Raw genomic sequence first — 25,235 nt, forward strand, 5'->3', positions numbered from 1 at the left:
AATCTACACATAGTACATAGGAAGAATCCTTTGTGTGGTGGGATGGAAATTACTTTCTGTAAAAGCTGATAATATTAATTATATTCAATTTGACATTTAGTCTGTAAGAACAGACACCTGCAGACACTTGTAGAGTTTAATCAGCAAGTTGAAATATCAGAAATGCAATCATGTTTTTACATTATAATGTTCAATCTCCTCAAGTTTTTTCACAAACAATGGGCATGTGACTAAGTGTGAAAGTGAATTTTACAGTTATTAAATTACACAGCAAATCTGCAGTAACTAAAGGGTCATGCAGTTAGTTGACCTTTAGCAGTAACTAAAGGGTCATGCAGTTAGCATCCAATCATTATTGGATGAAACTCAGAATTTCCTATAAGGATCAATACAAAGAGCTACTTCCTCCCTCTCAACCGCATCCCTGTCCCATGTTACCTACATTGTAGACAGACACTCGTTTTCTATACTTTCTGGAGTTATCATAAATAAAACAAAGCTATGAAACCTTTATACTCATATATTAATATTTCCTTTATCCTAGTGCACGTTAATATTGAAAACCATGTTGCAAAATGAAACTCTCTCATAAGAGTTGTTTTCATATTTATTCACAATTCTACAGGCCTTAATATTTTCAAAATGCTGTGGAAAACATATGGTTATTATTCTGCATCATAACGTTCCATATGCTAGAACACTTTATCCTCACCTGTAGATGAGAATAATCACATAGATAAGGCCATTTCCTAAAGGAACATAGCCAATGTATGCAACTTCAGGAGAATCAAGATTTCAACCTTAGCCTCTAGGGCAGGATTTCTTGAACTCAACACGATTGCTATCTGAGGCAGGATCATCTTTTGCTGTGGAGGAGACGGCGGCTCTGTGCATCATGAAACATTTAGCAGCATCTCTGAGTTCTATCCAGTAGAAGCCAGTAGCACCTCCTCACTGGCTGTGACAACCCAGAATGTATCCCGTATCTTTCCGAACGTCACCTGAGATGCAAAGGTGCCCCATGGAGAACCACTGGCTGAGAAGGACAATGAACACATAAGCAACTAAGCAGATGAACACATGTATCCTGTTTCACATCCTACATATAGAATTTTCTTTTCTATATGGAGTGAATGTGATTGGCCTGTAGCCTTTTGATTCCTACCTATATTTTAATATTTCTATGGTAGATATCTTTTAGAGAAAGGAACTATCACCACAGCATACACTGCAAATTATTAACAGCTTAACTTTTTTCAAAACTAGCAATAACCTTTGTCTCAACTTTTGATTTCCAATCAATTTCAATTGAAATTTTAAGCACACTATTTGAGTTAATAAAGTGCCAAATGATCTCTGATACTCATACATATTTTTGTGAGGTAGGTATGTGTTTAGTGTTAAGTTCCATCATTAGAGATTAAGGATAAAGTCAAGGTAATACAACTTGTTAGTGGCAAAAAAAAAAAAAATGCAACTTACATGGCTTTTTGCTCCCATTAGCACTTTTATGATTCAAAATAATTAAGGACACTTGATTTTTTAAAATTCATAATATATTAACATTTTACCTTCATTTGGTTTAACTCAAAGATTTAGACAAGATAAATAATTTTTAATACTTAATAGTAATATTACTTTTATTTCTTAAGAATTCCATCTGGTTCTCTCACATTTATGAAGTAAAATATCTACAATTCATAATGTTACAAAGACATATTTTGTTAAAAGAAAGTGGGTAAGAATGGAAGTATTATATCTCTCATTAAGAATATATTGCATAAAAAAAAGAATATATTGCATAACTCCTTGGCAGTCAGACAAAAAAATTATTTAAATAACTTGATTTTTATTTCCTAAATTAAAGCAGTCTACACACATGTGCATTTAGAATTACTAAATAAATAACAATAGTTCAAATAACACTCACATGAAACAAATAAGATTATATCTTCCTACTCATTAAAAAATTACAGAAAGGTTTATAAAGTTTGATATATGCTTACAAATATGTTGATTAAAAGTAACAACTTTACATATACAAAATATATGAATATATCATTAATTTAAATGTATAAATCTCTTTGTTTTAGATTAATGTTATTTCTTATTTTTTATTTATTAATGTTTTTAATTGGCAACCTCTAAATGTATACAGCATAGTCACCTAAGTATCAAAAAGTAAGCAAAATTACCTAATTATAAAATATTTTAATGTACCTAAATATTTCACACATTATTATTTTAAAACAGTGTGAAGCTAAAAAAAAAACAAAAACCCTTCTAAACAGTATCTAATGTGTGAACTATAGGAAAAAAGTAAGCTATTGATGAAAGTCTGTAACCAAAGTCTTAGCTAGAATCATAGCTAAAGAAACAAAATGAACTTTGAGATTGCTACTTGAAATTTTAAAACATGGAACATAGCATATACTCAGTAATTCCAGAACACTAAAGAAAAATAGTAATATTTGCTTATGTAATTTAGCTTTTCAACCAGGTGGATATACTGGAATTCAGTATGTCTAAGCATTGTTGTTTAGTCACTAAGTCATCTGACTATTCGAAATCCCATGGACTGTAGCCTGTCAGACTTTGTCCATGGAATTTTCTAGGCAAGAATACTGGAGTAGTTTGCCATTTCCTTCTCCATGTCTAAGTATGCATACTCAGTCACTTCAGTCACGTCCAGCTCTCTGCAATCCTGTGGCATCTGGTCCCATCACTTCATGGCAAATAGATGGGGAAACGGTGACAGACTTTATTTTGGGGGGCTCCAAAATCACTGCAAATGATGACTGCAGCCATGAAATTAAAACACGCCTACTCCTTGGAAGAAAAGTTATGACCAACCTAGACAGTATATTAAAAAGCAGAGACATTACTTTGCCAACAAAGGTCTGTCTAGTCAAGGCTATGGTTTTTCCGGTAGTCATATATGGATGTGAGAGTTGGACTATAAAGAAAGCTGAGCAGTGAAGAATTGATGCTTTTGAACTGTGGTGTTGGAGAAGACTCTTGGGAGTCCCTGGGACAACAAGGAGATCCAACCAGTCCATCCTAAAGGAAATCAGTCCTGAATATTCATTGGAAGGACTGGTGCTGAAGCTGAAACTCCAATATTTTGGCCACCTGATGCAAAGAGCTGACTCATTTGAAAAGACCCATTGTTGGGAAAGATTGAGGGCAGGAGGAGAAGGGGGCAACAGAGGATGAGATGGTTGGATGGCATCACTGACTCAGTGGACATGAGTTTGAGTAAACCCCAGGAGTTGGTGATGGACAGAGAGGCCTGGCGTCCTGCAGTCCATGGGGTCACAAAGAGTCGGACACGACTGAATGACTGAACTGGACTGGACTCTAGTCCATCAGGCTCCTCAAGTCCATGGGATTCTCCAGACAAGAATACTAGAGTGTGTTGCCATTTCCTTCTCCAGGGACTCTTTCAGACTCAGGCATCAAACCCGCATCACCTGCATTGCAGGCAGATTCTTTACCACCGAGCCAGGTGGCAACCCATGTCTAAGTGTATGTACCTTTAAATGTAAATGATTGCAGATTGGTTGACTTTCAAAAATGCAGCTTAATAGTATTCAGTGGAATCTTCTAATTCCATGGAGCTTAACCATTTTTAATTCTGTGTATGTTCTTGGACCACTGAATCTATAAGTACCGAATTGACGGTACTTTGGTCAGTATAAGGCTTATGAGAGGGAGTTTATATTTATAGGCTGGGTTGCAGTGAACCAGGATCTGGGATAACAGGATTCACACTGGGTGTCTTAAGATATATGCAAGCACAAGGCAATAGAGTGAATGGGAAATTATGAATAGGAAGGCGAGCAAGTATGAAACGCACAACAAAACCAGTTGATGGGTCAGAAAATTGGAATCCAGATAAGACCCAGAGACTAAGAAGGCAATAGAAGCAGCCAGTGGCCAGGAGCTATAGATAACAATCAAAAAGGCCTAAGAGTAGATGTGTAGTATCAGGAAGACCTTGATTATTGGGCCCGTGTTCTGTCCCAAACAGGATGCTTCTTGATTACCGCCCTCCTGAGCATGAATCAATTCCAAGATTAATATGTGCCCTGGGCTGATAGGGGTTGATGAGAAGCAAAGATTTAGATAGCATAGACCCGCTATTTCATTGCTCCCTAAAAACAGAGTGTGATAAGAGGAAGAAAGGTCTTTTTTAATATCAATTATGATTTCAGCAAACTCCAAAACATGCCAGCACCAAATGCATGGGAAATATTTTTAACGATGCCCTAATTTAAGAATATTCTTTTAACCATCAAGCACATGTTATATGTATGTATTAGCTTTTCAGCACATATGTAGTCACAACTTTCACAACTACAGCTTCACTGAAATAAAAGAGAGAGGGAAATGCTGATGCTGAAACTTTAACCTCCAGAGTTGCATCAATTAATGAGTGTAGAAAGTTTAAAAAAAAGAAAAGCCAGGGCTTTGCTTAAACAAAATGATCCCCCGAAGTTCCCTCCAAAGTACTCATTATAGACCAAAAAAAAAAAAATCTAAAACCTGATTCAAGTATTTTAGAAGACATAAAACTGGGACACTGCTTAAGACCATTTAGCGTCACAGCTGCTTCACAAACGAGTTCCACTGATCTTGGTGCTTTGATCTGTGCCATTCAGTTCAATATGGTTGAAGGCAGGATTATCAGTTCCACCATCTTCTACTGGATGAGATTTATAGCTTAAAACTTGCTTCTTCTAAAAGAAAATGTTAACATGATGATTAGAAAAAAGAAACTATTTATTCAACTCAATAATTATCACTACTACTTTTCTTTCTCTAAATCTTATTCACAGTCTACTGAAGCAGAGATAAACAACAGAAATAAATCATTTTAAAGAGGAAGGCAAATACCTTCCTTGTCCATCAGAGTTCCAAAGAGAGTCTGAGGACTAATGAGTATTCTATCCTGGTGATAAAAACAGTCTTAAGAATTTAAGAAAAAAAAAGCCAACTCACTTTCTTAAAAATGTCAAAATTAGATAAAAAGTCCTCTTTAGTCAGTAGGAATCTGCAGTCTATGTTTTGTTTTCTTCCTCCTGAAAAACAGACATTATTTACATCGTTAAAAAGATATCTGTAACTACCCAGTGAAGGACCACCATACACACATTTAACTTGAGCACATTCACTTCTATGCACTTACAAAATACAAAGAGTCTTTTAAATAGTGCTGGAGACTTAAGCTACCCTTTCTCTTCCTTCAGTCAGTCCCAGATTCTGCAAGCCTCTCACTGGGATCAATATGAGTCTACTGTTTAAAGATAAATGAGATGGCTCTTAAATGTAAGCCAACTGCCTCATCCAGTATCAGCTAGGGAAGAGTCATCTGGCCCAATACTGGTAGGAAAACTGGTTTAAAAGCATTCTTCATGTTCTACCAATAAAATATCAAACCATCTACCTCTGCTTCAGATAGCAGAGTTTCCCTTCCTTAATCTGGTGGCTATGAATGTATGAAGAAATGTAGGAAACTGTGAATTGTTGGATAAACTATTCAAATGAAAACCAATATGGTTATCAGAATCAAAGCATTTAAGGGAGGGAAAGGAGCAAAGAGAGTATTATGACACTCCCATTTTTTAAGGAAAAAAAATGACTTGAAAAAGACCAAAAGTCAAATAGTAAAAGGAGATGTTTGTTCCAGATCTGAATGGTTGGGTTACTGGCAAGAAAAGTTTAAAATCTGTCTTAAAATATACCACAACAGATAAGAGAGTAAACCTCCCATGCTGGGAATTTTACTTAGGAGAAATATCATTCTTTTTGAAAAGAAAGATAATAGTTTAAACAACTGTTTGCGAGGTAACAGATATCTACAAACTTTATTAAAAAATTACAATAATTATAAAACTGCAATGTCTATAGTAATGACAAGTATATAATGTTAATATAATCATTAATCTGTTATAATAGTGTCATTATTAATATAATTTTAATTATAAATGCAAGTACCAAAGAAGTCTCAAAGACAGTGCTATCCAGATGCCAAAAAATCAATGAGAGGTGGTAGAATTCTACAAAGTGGGCACCATGCTGGTAGACTTGTAGCATAAAGCAGACATCACACATACTTGGATAAAGTGTAGGATTTCTGACTGATTATAACACATTTGATAAAGAAAGCAGTGGCGCTTCCTGCCTCTGGATTGGCTGCTATGGATGTGTACATGTGAGGGAACATAGGAAATTAGGGAGCCCAGCTTTTCTCCCCAACTCCACACTACTGCTCTGCTCCAAACCACCATGACTGCTCACCTGGATAAGTGCAATAGCCTCTACCCGCCCTCCTTTCCTTACAGACTACTCTCAAAACTGGATCAGCACGCTCCTTTGAAAATTTTTGGAAAAGTCATCATAAAAACATCCCAGGTAGTAGATCTAAAAGACATAGAGATGGAAAATAGAGAGAAGAGATAAGAAAATCAGAGGGGCTGTCCAAGTTTAAAACATTTGACTAACTGGAGCTTCCAGAAAGAGAAAATCGAAAATGGCAGGAAATCACAAAAGAAATCATACAGGAAAGTTCCCTGGAACTGAAGGATGTATGTCTTCAGACCCTGCTGAGGGTTTAGGGCAGGACAGTCATTGTGAAATGGGTCACATGTAAACGGCCAGCGCACGACAGGGCACTGGTGTTCTGAACAGCAACAAGTCGAAGAAAAGTAAGACAGGCTCCAGGAACAAGAAAGTTACTCTCAACCTAGGATTCTCTACTCACATTATCAACAGTTACCAAGCAGATATGCAATGTTTCCAAGATCTCTTGTCCATCCTTTCTCAAGAACATGCTATAGCATATACTCCATTCAGTTAAGGGAGTAAACAAGAATTAGGAGAAATGGGATTTAGGCAGCAAAGCATCCAACAGAGGAAGGAGACCAAGGGAATTCACAGAACGAGGACACAGTGAATTCCCAGGATAATGGTTCTACAGCAATCCCAGAGAGCAGGGTATACCACGTGTATTATTGGTTTGACTTTATTTAAAACGTATTTTTTTAAGTTTACAGACATCTGAAAAAAGCCTTCACACTATGTTTAGATATAAAGACCATAATTGGATATAAAGACTTCTCCTTACATGTACACATATCTTCTTTCCAGTTTACAAAGAGTTGGTGCAGGACAACGAGAATATCACGGCACAGGGCTATTATAATGGTATTTATAAAACTCCTAGCATTGTAATAGCTACACACAAGCATATTATTTTTATCTTACAGCAACCTGTGAGATAGGCAGGTCAATTACTATTACCCTCATCTTATACATTTGATAGCTAAGGCTCAGTAGCTTTGGAGCAGCTCTACAGACTTAGAGCTATAAGTTCATGCAGCTGGTAAACGGCATAACAGATTCAAACTGAGATGGGTCTTCTGTTTTCAAGTCTAGGCCCTAAAATTTCCCATGAGTAAAATGGAACAAATAATTGAATTAATAGTATTTTACTATTTTATATAGTAAAATAACATAAATAGCTATGAAACAGATATAGTAAACACTAATACAGAGGTACATATAGCAAGACTAAATATAGCAATACTAATACTAAATATAGCAATATCAATGTTACCTGTTGATACACTGAGAAGCATTCCCACAAACAACGTTACCAAAGTTCCAACAGTGCTGAAGTATAGATATGATAAGGAATACCAGTTATCCATCAGCGGAGTCCTAAGAAAGGACAAAAGCATGACTGTAAGGTTTCACGCATGCCACTAGTAACCAAGAGTATGTGTCAATAAGCCTCATGGCAAAGTCAGAACACAATTCTTAATCATGTTTCTAATGTCCAAATGTGCTGTCCCAATTTTACCTTATTGGGTCAGAAATTAAGTGTGACCTAACCTTGATCTCATACTATAATACTAACGTCCATGTTTATTCATTCTGTTCATTTATTCATTCATTATTCACTCCCCTCTGCTTTGTGTCCCAGACACTGTTCTTGTCACTGAAAAGTCTGCCATTGAGAAGGTGGACAAGGGGGTTCCTGCCCTCAGGAAGTTTACATTCTAAACGAGATGTGTAATGATTAAGTAAACAAATTAATAAACATAATAATTCCCATTTTGATTGTAGAGAAGAAAGCATTTAAATGAGACATTAATATCAAAATGAAAAATTAATGTCAAAGATACTTTAAAAATTCCATGAATTTTGGAAATTAAATGTCCATTTTTAAATGACGTCTCCTGGCAATCTTGATTCCAGCTTGTGATTCATCCAGCTGGGCATTTTAGGTATAAAATATAGTGATTCACAATTTTTTAAGATTATATTCCACTTACAGTTATTATAAAATATTGGCTATACTCACTATGTTGTACTTATGTCCTTATAGCTTATTTTATACCTAATAGCTTTTACCTCTTAATCCCTTGCCCCTATATTGCCCCTCCCCACTTCTCTGCTTCTTTGTTATCTTCATTATTTTGTTGTTTTTTTTTAGTTTCCACATATAAGAGATATCATACAGTATTTGTGTTTGTCTGACTTATTTCACTTATATTCCCAGCAATGTGGGTAGACCTGGAAGGCACATTGTAGTATTTTAAGTGGAGAAGTGACATGACCTGATCTGCTTCTAAAACAACTGCTCTAGGATTCCACATTCAGCTTTGATGGACCCACCATCTAGCCAAAAGTAATATTTGAAAATTTGGACATGGGATGAGGCAGGTTTTTGTAGACCTCAGAGAGATCATGGCAATTAGAACTTAAGGGATTAAGATCCCAGAAAAAAGGGAAACATAGAGGTTAGCTAGTGAACTTAAGATAATGTGATATATTGGGCCAAAGATAGACAAAACAGAACAGAATAGAAAATCGAAAAACTGACCCACAAAAAATAGTCATTGGGTTTATGTCATAGTTGCCACTGCATGGGAAAATGGTGCAAAAAGAAGGTATTTTCAATAAATGGTTTTTGGCTAATAGAATATCCATATGGGGAAAAAATGAATCTTGATCACTTGAAATCAATTCCAAAGTGGATTACAATTCACAAATGGAAATGGTGCACAAGAGAGCTTTTAAATAAAAAAATTAGAGGAATATCTTTATGACCTCAAGGTAGGCAAAGATTTCTTAAATGGGACTCACAAAAGACTAACCATGTAGGAAGAGACTGATAAGTTGAACTCAACTAAAATTAAGAAATTCTGACCACTAAAAAGCATCACTAAGACAGTAAAAAGGTAAGCTACAGGGTGGGAGAAAAATATTTTCAAAACTTATCTTTTATCTAGAATACATCAAGAAAACTTAAAAAAATAAAAACAGAGAACTCATTTTAAAATGGACCAAAGATTTCAATAAAGTCACAAAAGTTCACAAAAGTAGTTATACAAATGCCCAACAGACATGTAAAAAGGTATCAAACTTCATTAATCATAAGGGAAATGCAAGTTATGTACCCATCAAGTATTAGGAACTTAAAAAGTGAAAACCGAATCTGAGTAATTGAAACCTAATATCTAGGCAATGAGAGTATCCTACTTCACCCTAAGCTGTGTGTTCACTCCCCTTGGACTCTGGTCATCCTGAACTGTGCATGATGTCCTAAGACACCATGTGGCTTCAGGCCTTCCTGATTTGCGTATGTTGCCTTCATTCTGCAACATACACTCCTTCCTTTTCCCCCCCTGCCTGATCTTGTTCACCTGATTATTTCACCCATGTTACACTCCTCTAAAAAAGAATCTTTCACTCAGGAATCATTAGGCTCCTCCTCCTTCTGGTTGTCATGATAGACTGTGAATACTACTTTTCACAATGTGTTACTTGTTTATTCTCGTGTCCAACTTCTGTTTGGGTCATTTTCTGTGACAAGAATAACTTTCCAGACCTCTTCTAGCCAACTTCTGCATTCTTCAAGTATTAGTACATCCCTGAAGTCTGTGCTAATCTACATTTCAACTTTGCTTATCATCATTCTTGTGGGTACTTAGTTCATGCTCAAAAATTCTGGTTTATTAGCTGAGCTATTTTATAAATAAGCTAACATAGAACAGTGATTATTATGGTACCAGGCATATAGTAAACCTCAGCTAATTTGTGTATTTTGGAAATCCAAATAACCAATCTGCCTTTAAATTAAAAGGTACATCTACATAATCAGGACAAACACTAAGAAAAATTGTGAAATGAAAAGTACAACTTCAACATCCTCCCACTTACCCTTAATCACTTCTCCCTTAACTAACTCATCACTTCTCCCTTCTCTCTAATGACTTCCTGAGCTCCACCCCATAGATGCATTCATTCTTATCCAGAATAGGCCCTGTATTTCTGTGCCCTTATCTCCATAGCATCCCCATATAGTCAGACCTTCCCCCACACATGCCTCAGGCCCTAGAAGTACCTTTTCTCTTTACCCAAGCAGACTACCAGCCCTGACTCCCACACAAGTATGCTCATAGCTAAATTCCCTCTGAATCACCGATGACGTTTGTATGTATGGTCACATTCCTTCTCCCAGGAGTGTGTCCCATTTTAAGAGGGAGATGCCATGTCTTGTCTCAAAAGAAATGATTCTCCAGTGGCTTCATTCTAGGCAAGCTGGAACTGGGGTGATACTTTAGGGGAAGGGCCCTCATCTTTGCATTCCTTGAAGGCATCCATGGGTTTTGCGCTTTAAAACTAAAGATGTATATACCCACTAAGGGTAGTCTAGCTCTCACACCCACTGTACAGTGTAACAGTGATGCACCAAAAGGTCTGTTGCTGTTTAGTCACTAAGTGAAACTCGCTCAGTCGTATCTGACTCTTTGTGATCCCATGGACTATCCCACCAGGCTCCTCTGTCCATGGAATTTCCCGGGAGAATACTGGAGTGGGTTGCCATTTCCTTCTCCAACCAAAAGTCTACATTATTTCATTAAATCAGATTACATCAGTAGCCAGAAGCTCAAAAATGTACTGCATAACTGAAAACTCTAACAGGAAGATCACAGCTGCAACTCATTGCCAATGCGCTAAAGATTCAGAATACTTAAAACTGAACAAACAGCAATTATCCAACATATTTCGATGCATTGTAGCTTCTAGTTGGTAAAAGTTATACTTCAAAGACTATATATGCAATGTGTCTTTTATAATTTTGCTTTTTATTTTAAAGGTTTTTCAGTGGACAGAGACAACTTTTCATTCAAGTGGAACTAATATTTGTCAGCATTTACACATAGTAGAATTTTTTGTTACTATTCAAGTCTTCTTTGCATCTAAAGGTGAAGTGGAAGTTCTTATTGAAATTAAGAAAATATGGCTTTTTTTTTTCTATTTCTGAACAAAATATAATAGCCAGAAAGCCACACACACTCTCCTCATTTAAGAATTGGGCAAAAATCATAGCACTGCAGACAAGACAAAGAGCAACAGAAGTTGTCTATCTGTCACATTCATTTTTTCAAATATGACATAACAAAGCTCGATTCATTACCTTTCAATGTTGTGTACTTGAAAAGCACTGGTAGAAAATGGCATTTCTGTGGTTGTCAACCAATCTGTTCCATTGTATGTGCTGTTACAGCCATAGGTTTCAAGTTTTAATGGCATCGTTCTCTCAGGAAGTGGGGGATAAAGCTGAGCTCCAATTCCAACCCACAAAGAAGCAGCAAATCCAGACAGCAGACCCCCAAGTGCTCCCTGCAAAACAGAAGTGTTTTTCAAAACAAATAATACAGTTTGCTTTGAAATAGAAGTTAGCAATACGAGCTTAAGCTCAACACGGTCCAAGTCAAATTTACCAGCTTCCCTCCTAAAATTCTTCTCCCTTGCAAGCTCCCTGCTTCTTGCCAAGGGCAGCATGGGTCCCAGGTCCCTCAGCCCAGAGCCCTGGTCTCTGGAACCCCCAGCCCCTATTTTATATCCCTATCTTGCCAATCACCAATTTCTCTTCATTTTTCTTTACATATCTCATAATTCCATGCCTTCCACTCTGTATGACCAGCACTCTGTTGTGGCCTCTTCATCTCTTTACATCCAATGACCACAACAGACAGATATGCAGTTGACTTCAAGCCAACTGTTCCCTCCAGTTTTACTTAATTTACAAAAAATTTTAAAATGGCATGTCATATGAGCAACAGGGGGTTCCCAGTTGGCACTAGTAGTAAAGGACCTGCCTGTCAATGCAGGAGACCTAAGAGACTCAGGTTCTATCCCTAGGTTGGGAAGATCCCCTGGAGGAGGGCAGGCAACCCACTCCAGTATTCTTGCTGGAGAATCCCATGGACAGAGGAGCCTGGTGGGCTACAGTCTCTAGGGTCGCAAAGGGTCAGACAAGACTGAAGTGACTTCGCACACATGCATGCATGAGCAACAGGCTATGAAGAAGAAAGCAGCCACAGAATTGACTCCTTTACTTAGCAACATGCACGACTGCAAATTAGGGGACAATAGCCAAGGTCTTTTCACAAATGACTGCAATGGTACATATAACAAAGCCAAGCACTTCCAGAGATAAGTGGAAATGTCCTCTCTAAAGACAGTCGGTTTCACAATCTTTGGAAGACTTGGGTTACCCTGCTCCTACCATTTACCAGTAATCGAACTGTTTTTGATAGTTAGTCAGTCCTCAAATGATTTAAGCCCTAGTTCCAAATAATGCAGTTGAAAGCGAATCTTGCTGGAAAGCCCCTTTCTCTGTGTTGAAATTTCTCCCCTCACTTTAAGAATAATGATCAGATTATTACAACAGAAATAACAGTATCTTACTTCCTCTGCTAAGGACAAGTTGGACCTAGTCAGCTATAGCATTTCTGGAGGCAACTCGTGGTGGCAATAAATGTCAAAAATCAAAAGTCAGTCTTCTTTTAATATTTCAGGCACTCAACCAACCACTTGCATTTCATAATGCAAAGAATTTCATCAAAACTTCAACATTCTGAGGTGGACACAAACTGCCCTCTTTCACTGTGATTCATTTCTACTAAGCTAGGATTTCACATCATTGAGAATTATTATTAACAATAATAACAATGATAATAGCCCTTACTTGTATCTGCCTTACCAATCCCTAATGAGGAAAATGGAATTCTAAATATAAAGTTCTCCAGTTATTCTCCATCTGTCTGAAACAACCACATATATATTATAAGCTTTTCCTAAACCTCAGCTTTATAACAGGACTAAATTCGTAGTGTTCCTCCTGACTTTCAGAGAAATTATTTCAATTTCATTTATTCTAAACAAAACTTAGAACACCTCAAAGCACAGATATATCTATACAGAAGAACAGAGCTATCACTTCTTTTTGAATTCAATCCTCAATTATGATTACCCGTTTGGAAACAGAACCACGTTGTTGCAGTTACATCCTTAAATACCAGGAGAACAATTCCTGACCAAAGTGGCAAAGAGTTTATCTTATTGCTTCTCTTTACTGTACTCTGGCTATTCACAGGTATCCTTGGCTCTACTGCCCTGAAATCTTTCATATCCAAGTCTGTCAATCTCCTTTACATCTTAATGATTAATTTTCATGAAGGATAAAAAATAAATGAAAACGTTGCTCTTTAGTTATGTAGTATAATATTCATAATGTGCATGCTAAATTGCTTCAGTCATGTCTGACTCTGTAAGATCCTAGGGACTGTAGCCTGCCCGTCTCCTCTGTCCTTGGGATTCTCCAGGCAAAAATATTGGAGTGGGTTGTCATGCCCTCCTCCAGGGTATCTTCCCAACCTAGGGATCAAACCTGCGTCTCTTACATCTCTTGCATTGGCAGGAAGGTTCTTTACCTTGAGCACCACCTGGGAAGCCCAATATTCATAATATATTGTATTATATTATATATCATATTATGTATTATTTCATAATATATATCCTTTAGTTGTGCTTTATGATACTCTTTATTTTATTTTTTTTTATGATACTCTTTAATATTATATTTTGGACTTCCCCAGTGACTCAATGGTAAAGAATCTGCCTGCCAGTGCAGGAGACACAAGCTCAATCCCTGGGTCAGGAAGATCCCCTGAAGAAGGAAATGTCAACCCACTCCAGTATTCTTGCCTGGAAAATCCCATGGACAGAGGAGCCTGGTGGGCTGCAGTCCATGGGAACGCTGAGAGTCAGACCGACTGAGTGACTTCACTTTCACTTTTCACTTTCACGCATTGGAGAAGGAAATGGCAACCCACTCCAGTGTTCTTGCCTGGAGAATCCCAGGGAAGGGGGAACTTGGTGGACTGCCGTCTATGGGGTTGCACAGAGTAGGACACGACTGAAGTGACTTAGCAGCAGCAGAGGTCACAACATATATTGTTCTGGCAGTTTCCATTTAGCTTCACACATGCAGGGTCCCAGTGCATAGTACATTCGTTGTGCGTCCCAGCAAAGTCAACACGAATAACTTAAGTCATCAAGATAAGCCAGTAATGGCAGGTATCAAAGGAACCATAACTTTACAATTGAGAAAAATTGTAGAAATGCCACTATAGTTGGAAAAGTAGACTTTACATATATTCATCTTTTATACTTACAATTGAGTTGGCAAAGGGAACCAAAATCCCCAAAGCAAACAAGCCCATTAGTGGCCCACCAAGCATGCCAAATATGCTGAGTGCTGCCTACAAAATTAATAAGAAGTCATCAATCAGCAATCGGGAATCCAAAGTTAGAACATTTAAAAGTAATTTCATTGAGATGAGGATTTAAACTCAGACTCCTGAATATCATGGCAGCCTTGCCACTGACAAAGGGATAATTAGAACCTGGAAGCTTCTGCATCTCAGGCTCAGGTTCTGTCTGTTCAATAAGTATCCTCAATAAAAGAAGCAAACTACAAAGAGGACAGAGAATTATGAGGCAAGAGGGACACTACTCCTCCTAGCATTGTTCTTATAGATGCTAATAATCACATCACTCCTTTGTGCTTTGGTAGTCTCAAAATGCTCTGCAAAACAAGATTATGGATAAGTACTACTAAGTGACCAGAGACGGCAACAAAACTCAGTGCTATCCTTGATTTCCTAAAGATATAACTAGAATGAGAAATGTAATTTCAAAAAAAAAAGAAAAGATTAAAAAAAAAAAAAACAAAAGCAAACAAAAAAAGATTGATCAAATCACGAAGAAAGTTTTAACCTGATTGGCTAACTGCAACCTTTGCTTTGATGGACAGATGCCAAAATCATGATAGTGACAAAAGTTTACAGTGTGAAGAATGCAAAAGTGCAAATAGCTGAAACATTCAAGGATGTATGTTCACAATATTCAGACAGCTAATTTTTGAGAGTGAATAGAACCGTCAAAGAAGAATCAGGGATGCACTGGTTTGTTCACAGAGTAAAAGGGACAGATGGAACAGAATTAATACATTAAAGAAAAAATGTCAGTTAAAAAAATGTTAGAGGGTACAGACTGCAGCTCTGGGTTAAAAAACAACAAACAAACAAAAAACAAGAAAAGAGCTCTACCTAGTGGACTAGGGAGGGAGTGAGGATATGATGACAGAAGAACTAGTGTTCAAGGAGAATGTGGACTCAGAATATGGTCCTAAGGAATCATTTCACAATGTCTCCTGAACCAGAGTCCAGTAGGAAGGAAGGCAGAGTTTCGCAAAATGTGCAAAGTCACTTGGCACATGTGGTGGTCACTGGCAGTGTGAGCTAGAGCCAGCTCTGGAGATACAAGGAATAGTCTCCCCACCAAGTACTTGTCTCAGGAATAAGACCTTGGTTAGAGATGAAGCAAGGAAGAGCTATCTTCAAGTCATGACAACTCTTCTAGAATATCTCACTACCTATCCTCAGGCCAGAGCTGGTACATGAAAAGGAGGGGGAAGGGGGAGTCAATCATAATAAGAGCTCTAAATAGTAATTCAGACTATGAAGGAAAGCATACTAACAGGAGTTGTGTTGGTTATAGCTTAGGTGTACCAGATAAGGTTAGAGTTTCCAGACCTAAATCATTCATTCATTCATACAATCAGGATGAGAGCACACTATTTTAACAGCTGGTATACACTAAGCAACAACCGGCCAGAAAGGAACCAAATCCTAGGCTTGAAGCAGGAGTCTGGAGGAGTTGCTATGCCTAGCATTAACCTTCAAGTTTCTGGGTCATGCTGAGGTCCCAGAGTCCCAGAGTCGGACCCAGGTGGCCATGGAAATTTCATGGACCACTTGGGGGTGATCAGATAAGTAGATATTTATGAACCAATACATAAATAGTTACATTCAACCTGAATGTATAAAACATCTACTTTGTCTTAGGCACTGTACCAGATATTTGGTACACTATCAAAGAACAATGACATAATCCTCACCTTCATGGAATTATAACCTATTTAGTAAAACAGACACTAAATAAATAACAATAAATAAAGTATTATAAGTATTATAATGGGGATGATAAGAGAAATATGAGGTGCTCTGGGAACATAATAGAGGGGAACTCAAACCTATCCAGGTAACAGAAGAAGCCTTTTTAGAAAATAGTGTTTAAGTTGAAACTTGAAGAAAAAATAAGACTTAAACAATTAAAGAGTGCTAAACAGAAAATCAGAAGGATACAGAAGAACTCAGAACCATCAAAGAGGAGATCTATTAATAATTGACACATAGAATATACACTTAACAGCAGAGCACACATTCCTTTCAGGTTCCCCTGTAACAGACACCAAGATACTACATCCTGGGCTGTAAAACAGACTTCAGCAAATTCTAAAGAACTACAATCATACAGAAAGTGTTCTCTGACCACCTTGGAATGAAACTAGAAATCAACAGCAGAAAGATAACAGGAAAATCTCCAAACACTTAGAAACTAAGTAACATACTTTTAAACAATCCATGGGTCAAAAGAACATATCAAAGGAAATTTTAAAACACAAATACAAAATAAAATAAAATAAAATACAAAATATGAAAAGTTGTGGGACACAGCTAAAAGTGCTGAGAGGGAATATTTTAGCAATTAGCACATAAATTATAAAGAAAAGTCTGAAATCAATCATCTAAGGTTCTGCCTCAAGAAGAACAAAATCCAAAGTAAGCAGAAGGAAGAAAATAATGAAGATAATAACAAAAAGCGATGATTTAAAACAGAAAAGCAATATGGAAAAATCAGTGAAACAAGAAGTTAATTCTTTGAAAATATCAATAAAAGTTGACAAACCTCTAGCAAGACTAAAAAACAGATAAAAGATAAAATTACCAATATTAGGAATAAAACAAGAGCTAACACTACAAACTCTGCAGATATCAAAAGTATAAGAAGGGAATACTATGAATAACTTCACAAATATAAATTTGACAACTTAGGTGAAATAGACCAAATCCTTGATCCATTTTATAATTCATCCAATATGAAACAGGTAATTTGAATAGGTATAACTACTAAGGAAACTGAATTCATAGTTTTAAATTCCCCCAAAAAGAAACCCCCAAGAGCAGATGGTTTCACTAGAGTATTATACCAAATAGCATTATACCAAAGAATTAACACCAGTTTTGCACAATCTCTTTCAGAAAAAAGGAGAGAATTCTTTCCAATTTATTTTATGAAGCTGGTATGACCCGAATACCAAATCCAGACGATGACACTACAAAAAAAAACTACTACAGATCAGTATCTCTCATGAGTATAGATGTAAAAATTCTTACTAAAATATCATCAAATAGAATTGAGCAAGATATAAAAATAACTATATGTTATGACCATATAGTTATGCTGAGGTTTATTCCAGAAATGCAAGGCTGGATCAACATTTGAAAATCAATCAGGATAATATACCATGTCAAAGGACTAAAGAAGAAAATCATATTGTTATATCAAATGACGCCAAAAAATCATCTGACAAATTTCAACACTCATTCATGATAAAAACTCTCAGTAAAATAGGACTAAAGGGGAATTTCCTTAATTTGGTAAAAGGGATATACAAAACTTCCACAGCTAATGTACTCAAGAATGAATTACTAAATGCTTTCCTCATTCAGCGGCTTCCCTTGCGGCTCAGCTGGTAAAGAATTTTCCTACAATGCAGGAGACCTGAGTTCAATCCCTGGGTTAGAAAGACCCCCTAGAGAAAGGAAAGGCTACCCACTCCAGTATTCTGGCCTAGAGAATTCCATGGACTGTATAGCCCACGAGGTCGCAAAGAGTAGGACACGACTGAGCAACTTTCACTCTCACTTTCCTCATTCGACTGGGCAACAAGGCAATGGTGTTCACTCTCCCTACACTTATTCAACACGATGTGGAAACTGAAGCCACAGGAATAGCATAATAATAATAATAATAAATTGAAGCAATAAGGAAACAAAAGGTACATGCGCAAATTGGAAGAGAAGATATGAAACTATCCCTATCTGAAGTTGAAGAAAATCTCAGAAACCAATAAGTAAACTCAACAAGGTCACATGATATAGACAAATATACAAAAATCAATTGTATCTCTTATACATTAACAAACACATGGACACCAACATTAAAAATACAATATCATTTAATTTACTCAAAAAATGAAATACTTAGGTATAAATCTTAGGTATAAATCTAATTAAATATAAATGGGACTTATAAAAATTACACAGTTGGTGGTGGAAAAACTTAGGGATGATCTAAATAAATGAAGAGACATACTACATTTATGGATTAAAAGATTCAATGTGGTAAAAATGTTCCCAAGTTATTATATAGGTTTAAGGCAATATTATAAAAATCTAAGCAGGGTTTATATATAAATATATATATATATATTTATATGTATATGAAGAGAAGATTATTCTAAGCTTTATATAGGAAGGCAAAGGAACTAAAATAGCTAAAACAATTTTGAGAAATAACAATAAAGTGGAGGGAATCAGTAAATCTGGATTCAAGATTTATTACAACATGATAGTAATCAAGACTGTGTGATCTTGGCAGATGGATATACACACAGATCAATGGAATAGAACAAAGAAACCAAAAATAGACCCATACAAACATGCTCCACTGATTTTTCATGTAGGTGCAAAGGCAATCAATGGAAGAAAGATAGTTTTTACAACAAGTGGTGTTAGAACAACTGGACATCCACAGAGAAAATAACCTAGGTCTCTCACCATTGAGGAAACTGGCTAAAGGGTGTGTGGGGTCTCTCTGTATTATTTTTCACTATTATATGTAAACCTATGATTATCTCAAAATGGAAATTTCAATTAAAAAAAATTTTAAAGACTTTAGTCACATCTGTTCCTTGGTATGTCTATGGGTAGACATATAAAGACAGAAGTCTAGAAATCACATCAATTTTTTAAAAAAAAGAAGAACTTAGTGATTATGACTTAAACCTTTGAGGATTAGCTCTTACCTGCAACAAAGCTCCCATTAGTGAAGCCAGTGCAGCCATGCCAATACACAGGGCTCCAAACAGCACACCTATATGGATGACATAAAAGCCATCGCAAAATCCAGATTCAGAGGATTAGAATTCTCAATAGAATAAGCTAACACACCTTGATTCAAAGTGTGTAATATGACTATAATGAAGAATGGCCACCTACCTCAGAGTCAGGTAAAAAGGCAACGGGCTGTTTTTCTACGTCAGCAGTGTGCAAGAGGAAAGAAAACCCTGATATTGTGTCCCAGGATTTACTACATTAGGTTATATAAGTAAAGAATCCCTAAAATTAACTATAGGTATTCTAAAACTAAAAACCATTGTGTTACTCTTCTAATCCTCCATAAACATTGTAAAGTAAAGCTCAGGTCTCTCTTTTCACTTTGCCAAAAACAGGACACAGCTTAGCTCAGCTCTGATGGGGAAGGGAGTAATAAACATCAGAAAGTCTTCTGACTTTAAGTGTTCATTTCTCCTGGGAAGTGGCAATCCACACCAGAGTATTTTAGGACCTTTAGCCTTCTTATGAGCTCCATCAATATTCACAAACCCTTCCTGTTAAACAAAAGCAAAGAAAGGCAACTTGAAGATAAGTATTATATTTTCCCCTTCTATCAAACTCTTTCCCCAAAACTTCTTTATAGAAATTCTCAAGCTATCACTGGTGGTCAGTTTATGGAATTTTTTTGTCTTTTCGCTCTTAGTATTTTCCAGATTTTCTCTAACTACACATTTTACTTTTGAAATTGCTTTAGGAAAACTCTGGAGAAGGGAATGGCAACCTACTCCAGTATTCTTGCCTGGGTTCCCTCTACAGAGGAGCCTTGTAGGCTACAGTCCATGAGGTTGCAAAGAGCTGGACACAACTGAGCAACTAACACACATAAGAAAATTCCAACTCCCCCACTTTTATTTTTAAAGATTTCCATTCAACAAAACTCACCTGAAATCCATTCATACAATTTCCTACATATAAACTTCAAAATATAAAAAATAGAATGAGTGACAAATTTATTCATAAAAAAATTAGTGTATTCCTTATGTTATTTCTATCTTACTTACAAAAGCACTCACACCTTTGTTAAACGGAGTGAGTAAATCTCACTGTGCCTGAATGGAAAACTTTACATTAACTTTTTTTAAAAGAGTTTCATTACAATGATTTTCCATATCTCTAAATCCTAATATAAATAGTATTTCCAACATACTAAATTCTTCTCTATTTGGTAGCTCATGAATGGTCACCATTGTGGTTTTTTTGTACTCAAATTATCAGAAACATTTAAGTCATTTGCCATGTTACATACCTCAACATAATGATTATATTCAACCCTTCAAAATGAATGAAAGATTCATCTATACTAGTGGAGTCAATTTGTTATTAATCATCATCAACATCATTTCTTGAGTATTAGCTAGTACCTCTTGTTTTACGTGGATTATCTCTAAATCTCACAGTACCTACAAAGTGAATAATTTTTATTTTCATTTTCCATATAAAGAAACACAGGTTCAACCGGGTTTGCTCAAGGCTTTGTCATTGCATAGTCACTAAGTCACATCCTACTCTTTTGCAACCCTATGGCCTACAGCCTGCCAGGCTCCTCTGTCCCCGGAATTTCCTAGGCAAGAATACTGGAGTGGGTTGCCATTTCCTTCTCCAAGGAATTTTTCCCAAACCAGTGACTGAACCCACATCTCCTGCACTGTAGGCAAGTTCTTTACCACCAAGCCACCTGGGAAGCCCTTGCTTGAGGCTAAGAGTTAGTAAATTAGTGAAGCAGTTTGGTGAGGCCAGCAAGTCTGTCTGACTTCAAAAGCTTCTATTTATTCTACTAAACCACACAGCTTCAACAATCCCATAATGAGCCCATCTAAATGTCCTTTAAGGAAGCATTATATCATTTTTAAAAAATTATGTTCCAGGATTAAAATCAGGTACATAATAAAATAATTCAATGCTATTTAAATTTAGGGGACACTGAAGAATATAAATTAAGTATGTATTCCAGGCTACGGTCATGGCAATTACATACAGAATTGTGGTATAAAACAGGATATTATTTACTATTTCTTTGACAGTCTACTAGTGCTATTAAGTTGAGGTTAAAGATTCTTTCCATTAGTCTTTTTTTTGTTTTGTTTTGTTTTATTTAAAGATTCTTTTTTAAAAAACTAATTTGTTAGTCATTCATCCTGAAAGAAGTATACCCAAGTGAAAATGAAGAGGTGCACTAGTTAGGTTTCTCTGAGTCAAATACTGCATCTGGGACATTTAGCAATTGAGGTTAAATATCTTTACATTCAAGATGATATTTAACCCCTAATAAGATCCTACAATCTATGAATTTGAGAATTCATATTGAATAAAGTTGAGCATTCCTCATACAATTTTATTGACTATCTCCTGGACAGCCTAAACATGCAGATAGAACAATCAAGATTGGTTAAAAAAAATCATAACACTCTGTTTCTTTATCTTCAATCCATACACATAAGACTATATATCTCAAACTGTCAGTGCCCTCTTAGGTAACAGGGAAAAAGTGTGACTCTTGGTTCCAAACTAAGGATATTTCTTAAAACTGCAGTTGATGGAAACGGGTTGAATTTTTATTTATCTTTTGTTTCTTCTTTTTTTTTTCCATTTGTTTTTATTAGTTGGAGGCTAATTACAATATTGTAGTGGTTTTTGCCATACATTGACATGGATGAAACTGAATTTTTAACAGTAGCTAAGAATTCTAACATAGATTTGGTATAGGAAGAAGGTAGAAAAGAAAGTCAGCCACATAGGACCCCTGGAAATTGTTCTTTGTGGTCACCGGACAATTGCTGGAAGTATATCCCAAATCTTGATTGCAAATATGGCCATGACTGCATTAAGTCACATGCATGCATACACTCACACTATTTTCCATGGAAAATAATTTCTGGTATCTCTAAAAAATGATCTCCCAGAGTTAAGATGGAATTGTGAAATGAAAGCTTACTCATTCCTTGTGAAAGCCAAGAGAGAGACTTTTCCGAGAGAGATGGGAAGCGAGGTTTCACTAGGTCTTCCATGGTCACCGCGGCTAAGGCATTGATACTGGAGGACACGGTGCTGCGGAGGGAAACCAAGTTCTTAACCTGCATGTGAACTTTAATAATACCTTAGCTAGGAGTAAGAAAAAGGACAGCACTGTCACCTCTGAAATATAACCAGATTTCTACTGCATTATTTTTTTAATTATAAGTATAGTTGATGTACAAAGTTGTGATAGTTTCTGGCATATAGCAAAGTTATTCAGTATATATATGCATATATTAATATACATATTATTTTTCATATTATTTTCCATTATGGTTTGTTATAAGATATTGAGTACAGTTTCCTGTGTTATGTAGTAGGACTTTGTTTTTTTATCTATTTTACCTACCACATTATTTTTTAATAATTACATCATCCTCTTTCTGGAAGCTGTCATCTAAGAATGATTCAGGCAAATCCATAGGCTTAATAGTGAGAAAGGATAATTTAATGTTGCTTTCATTTTGCCATAATCCTTATTATCCATGAAAGAATCTCTTAGATCATGCAGTATTACTATATAATGACTTTAAAGCACATTTTTCTTCATGCATAGAAAGGATTATCATAAGTCCTAACATTCACCATAAATATTAATAATATTAATTTGCTGGATCTTCACTAACATATGTTGTACATGATAATAATTAGCATAACACAGGAACAAAGTGCAATCAATAAGCTCAAACACAAAACAAGATTCTTTGGACAGTATATATTATTCAGCACGTAACAGGAGATTTGTATTCTAAGTTTTCCATTTGACCATGCTTTAGTTACAATCATATTTTAAACTAAGACTGTAGGTCCTTATTTTTACCATCAGCAAAATTGACCATCAACTGATTATCATTATTGTGACAGTATTGGGTATGTGATGATGTTTTAGACAGTAGGGACTAAAGATAAAAGCAAAGATTTAGGGCAACAGACAGCCAACCCTCAAGGAGAAGAGTCAGACTGACAGAAAGGAGACATGGAATAATTGCCTATTTGAGGCCATTTGTGCCCATGTCCAGAATTCAACTTTATCCCCCCAAATATCCAATAATAAAAGAAGCATCCCAAGAGGGAAAACTTGTATTATTAGAGTCCTAGTTCATACCTTAATGTTCCACTGTAAGCACAGGCCACAAAAAGTCCAGGAAGTCCTGGATAATCTTGCAGAATGTCCAGTACCAAATAAGGCATGAGCTGAAAAATTTCAAAATTTGCTCTTGAGTACTGTTGGCTATGAAATAAAATTAATTAACATCTCATTTATCTTGTGGTATTTAAGAACTAAAGGAAGATATTCCACACAACTGAAATTTCCAAATATGAAAAATTAAACTCTTTACCTGCTAACATTTAAATAAAAAAAATAGAATAGTAGTTAAGGATACAGGCTCTGGATTCAGACAGATGTGGCTTTTATTATTTAGTTTCTCTAAGCCTCAGTTTCCTCATCTGTAAAACAGGAATAATAATTCTAATCTCATAGAGTTGCTACAAAACTTAAATTAGATCATATATGTAAGTTCTTAGTATAGCACACAGAATATAGAAAAGGCTCAGAGATAGGCAGCTGTTCTCATTTTTGGAATAATAAATCAATTTAAAGGAAGTATTTTTACATACCTCTGTGCTTAAGTAATAAGCATTCACTTAATTTAACTTCACTTGATGACTCAGATTTACACCTGTGAACTTCAATCACTATTCAGGATTGAAAATGTAATTAGAGCTGCTTATACAGTTGACCCTTGGACAAAATCATTTTGAACTGCGTGGGTCTGCTTATATGTGGATTTTTTTTTTAATATAGAAAAATATACATGTAGAACATCATATGCATGACTTTGTTGAAGTGGATAACCTATCCTTACACAGGTATGACGTGAGTGATATTTAATATGAAAACAATATGCAACGTGTTAGGGTTTTTTTACTGTTTTATTACTCATTTCAAAGAACTGTGTTACTGCACAGTATGTCTCTCTCTAATAACTGCAGAAACTGCAACAACCAATCATCACAAGTAAGTGATTTAAAAAAAAACACACAATGCTTCTAACACTGTATTATGAGTATGACTATTATACTGTATGCCATCAAGACTTTATAACAATTCATTCATTAGGGTATAGGTTGGCTAGCATGAAGTAATCATATCAATTACACTAGGTTACAAATAGCTCAGTTGGTAAGAATCTGCAGTGCAGGAGACCCCAGTTCGATTCCTGGGTTGGGAAGATCGATTGAGAAGGGATAGGCTACCCACTCCAGTATTCTTGGGCTTCCCTTGTGGCTTAGCTGGTAAAGAATCTGCCTGCAATGTGGGAGACCTGGGTTCAATCCCTGGGTTGGGAAGATCCCCTGGAGATGGGAAAGGCTACCCACTCCAATATTCTGGCCTGGAGAATCCCATGGACTTCACAAAGAGTCAGAGATGACTGAGCAACTTTCACTTTCACAAATTAAGCAATTGTATTGCAGCTTCTTTGTCAATGCACGATCTGCCTTGAAAATTTTTCCAGGCATTTCCATGTATTTTTCTATTTTTATTTATTTATTTTGTTAGGGCACTTGGGCTTTCTCTAGCTGCAGTGAGAGGCCCACTCTCGGATTGCAGAGTGCAGGCCTCTCGCTGCAGTGGCATTTCTTGTTATAGAGCCTGGGCCCTCGAGCACGGGTTTCAGTGGTTGTGGCGCACAGGCTCAGTGGCTCTGCGGCACATGGGATCATCCTGGGACCAGGGGTTGAACCCATGTTCCCTGCATTGGCAGGCAG

General features: G+C 36.3%; 1 protein-coding gene across 2 annotated transcripts in view; it reads right to left on the reverse strand.

Annotated features, from left to right (window-relative positions):
* Nucleotides 1-558: 558 nt before the first annotated feature.
* SLC5A8 (solute carrier family 5 member 8) overlaps nucleotides 559-25,235 on the reverse strand; it is a 55,234-nt gene continuing 30,557 nt past the window's right edge. The window contains exons 8-15 of one of the 2 annotated variants that reach the window (XM_065937603.1): nucleotides 23,569-23,657; nucleotides 22,384-22,496; nucleotides 19,361-19,428; nucleotides 14,541-14,627; nucleotides 11,495-11,700; nucleotides 7,622-7,725; nucleotides 5,001-5,084; nucleotides 559-4,739 (exon numbers count right to left, since the gene is read on the reverse strand). In XM_065937603.1, coding sequence (XP_065793675.1) covers nucleotides 4,720-4,739; nucleotides 5,001-5,084; nucleotides 7,622-7,725; nucleotides 11,495-11,700; nucleotides 14,541-14,627; nucleotides 19,361-19,428; nucleotides 22,384-22,496; nucleotides 23,569-23,657 — 771 coding nt within the window. In that variant the 3' untranslated portion in view covers nucleotides 559-4,719. Of the gene's footprint in view, nucleotides 4,743-5,000; nucleotides 5,085-7,621; nucleotides 7,726-11,494; nucleotides 11,701-14,540; nucleotides 14,628-19,360; nucleotides 19,429-22,383; nucleotides 22,497-23,568; nucleotides 23,658-25,235 lie in introns of both variants that reach the window. The other variant, XM_065937596.1, reaches the window with a different exon arrangement.

Source organism: Muntiacus reevesi, chromosome 1 (assembly GCF_963930625.1).
Source record: "Muntiacus reevesi chromosome 1, mMunRee1.1, whole genome shotgun sequence".
In the NCBI taxonomy this organism is placed as follows: Eukaryota; Metazoa; Chordata; class Mammalia; order Artiodactyla; family Cervidae; genus Muntiacus; species Muntiacus reevesi.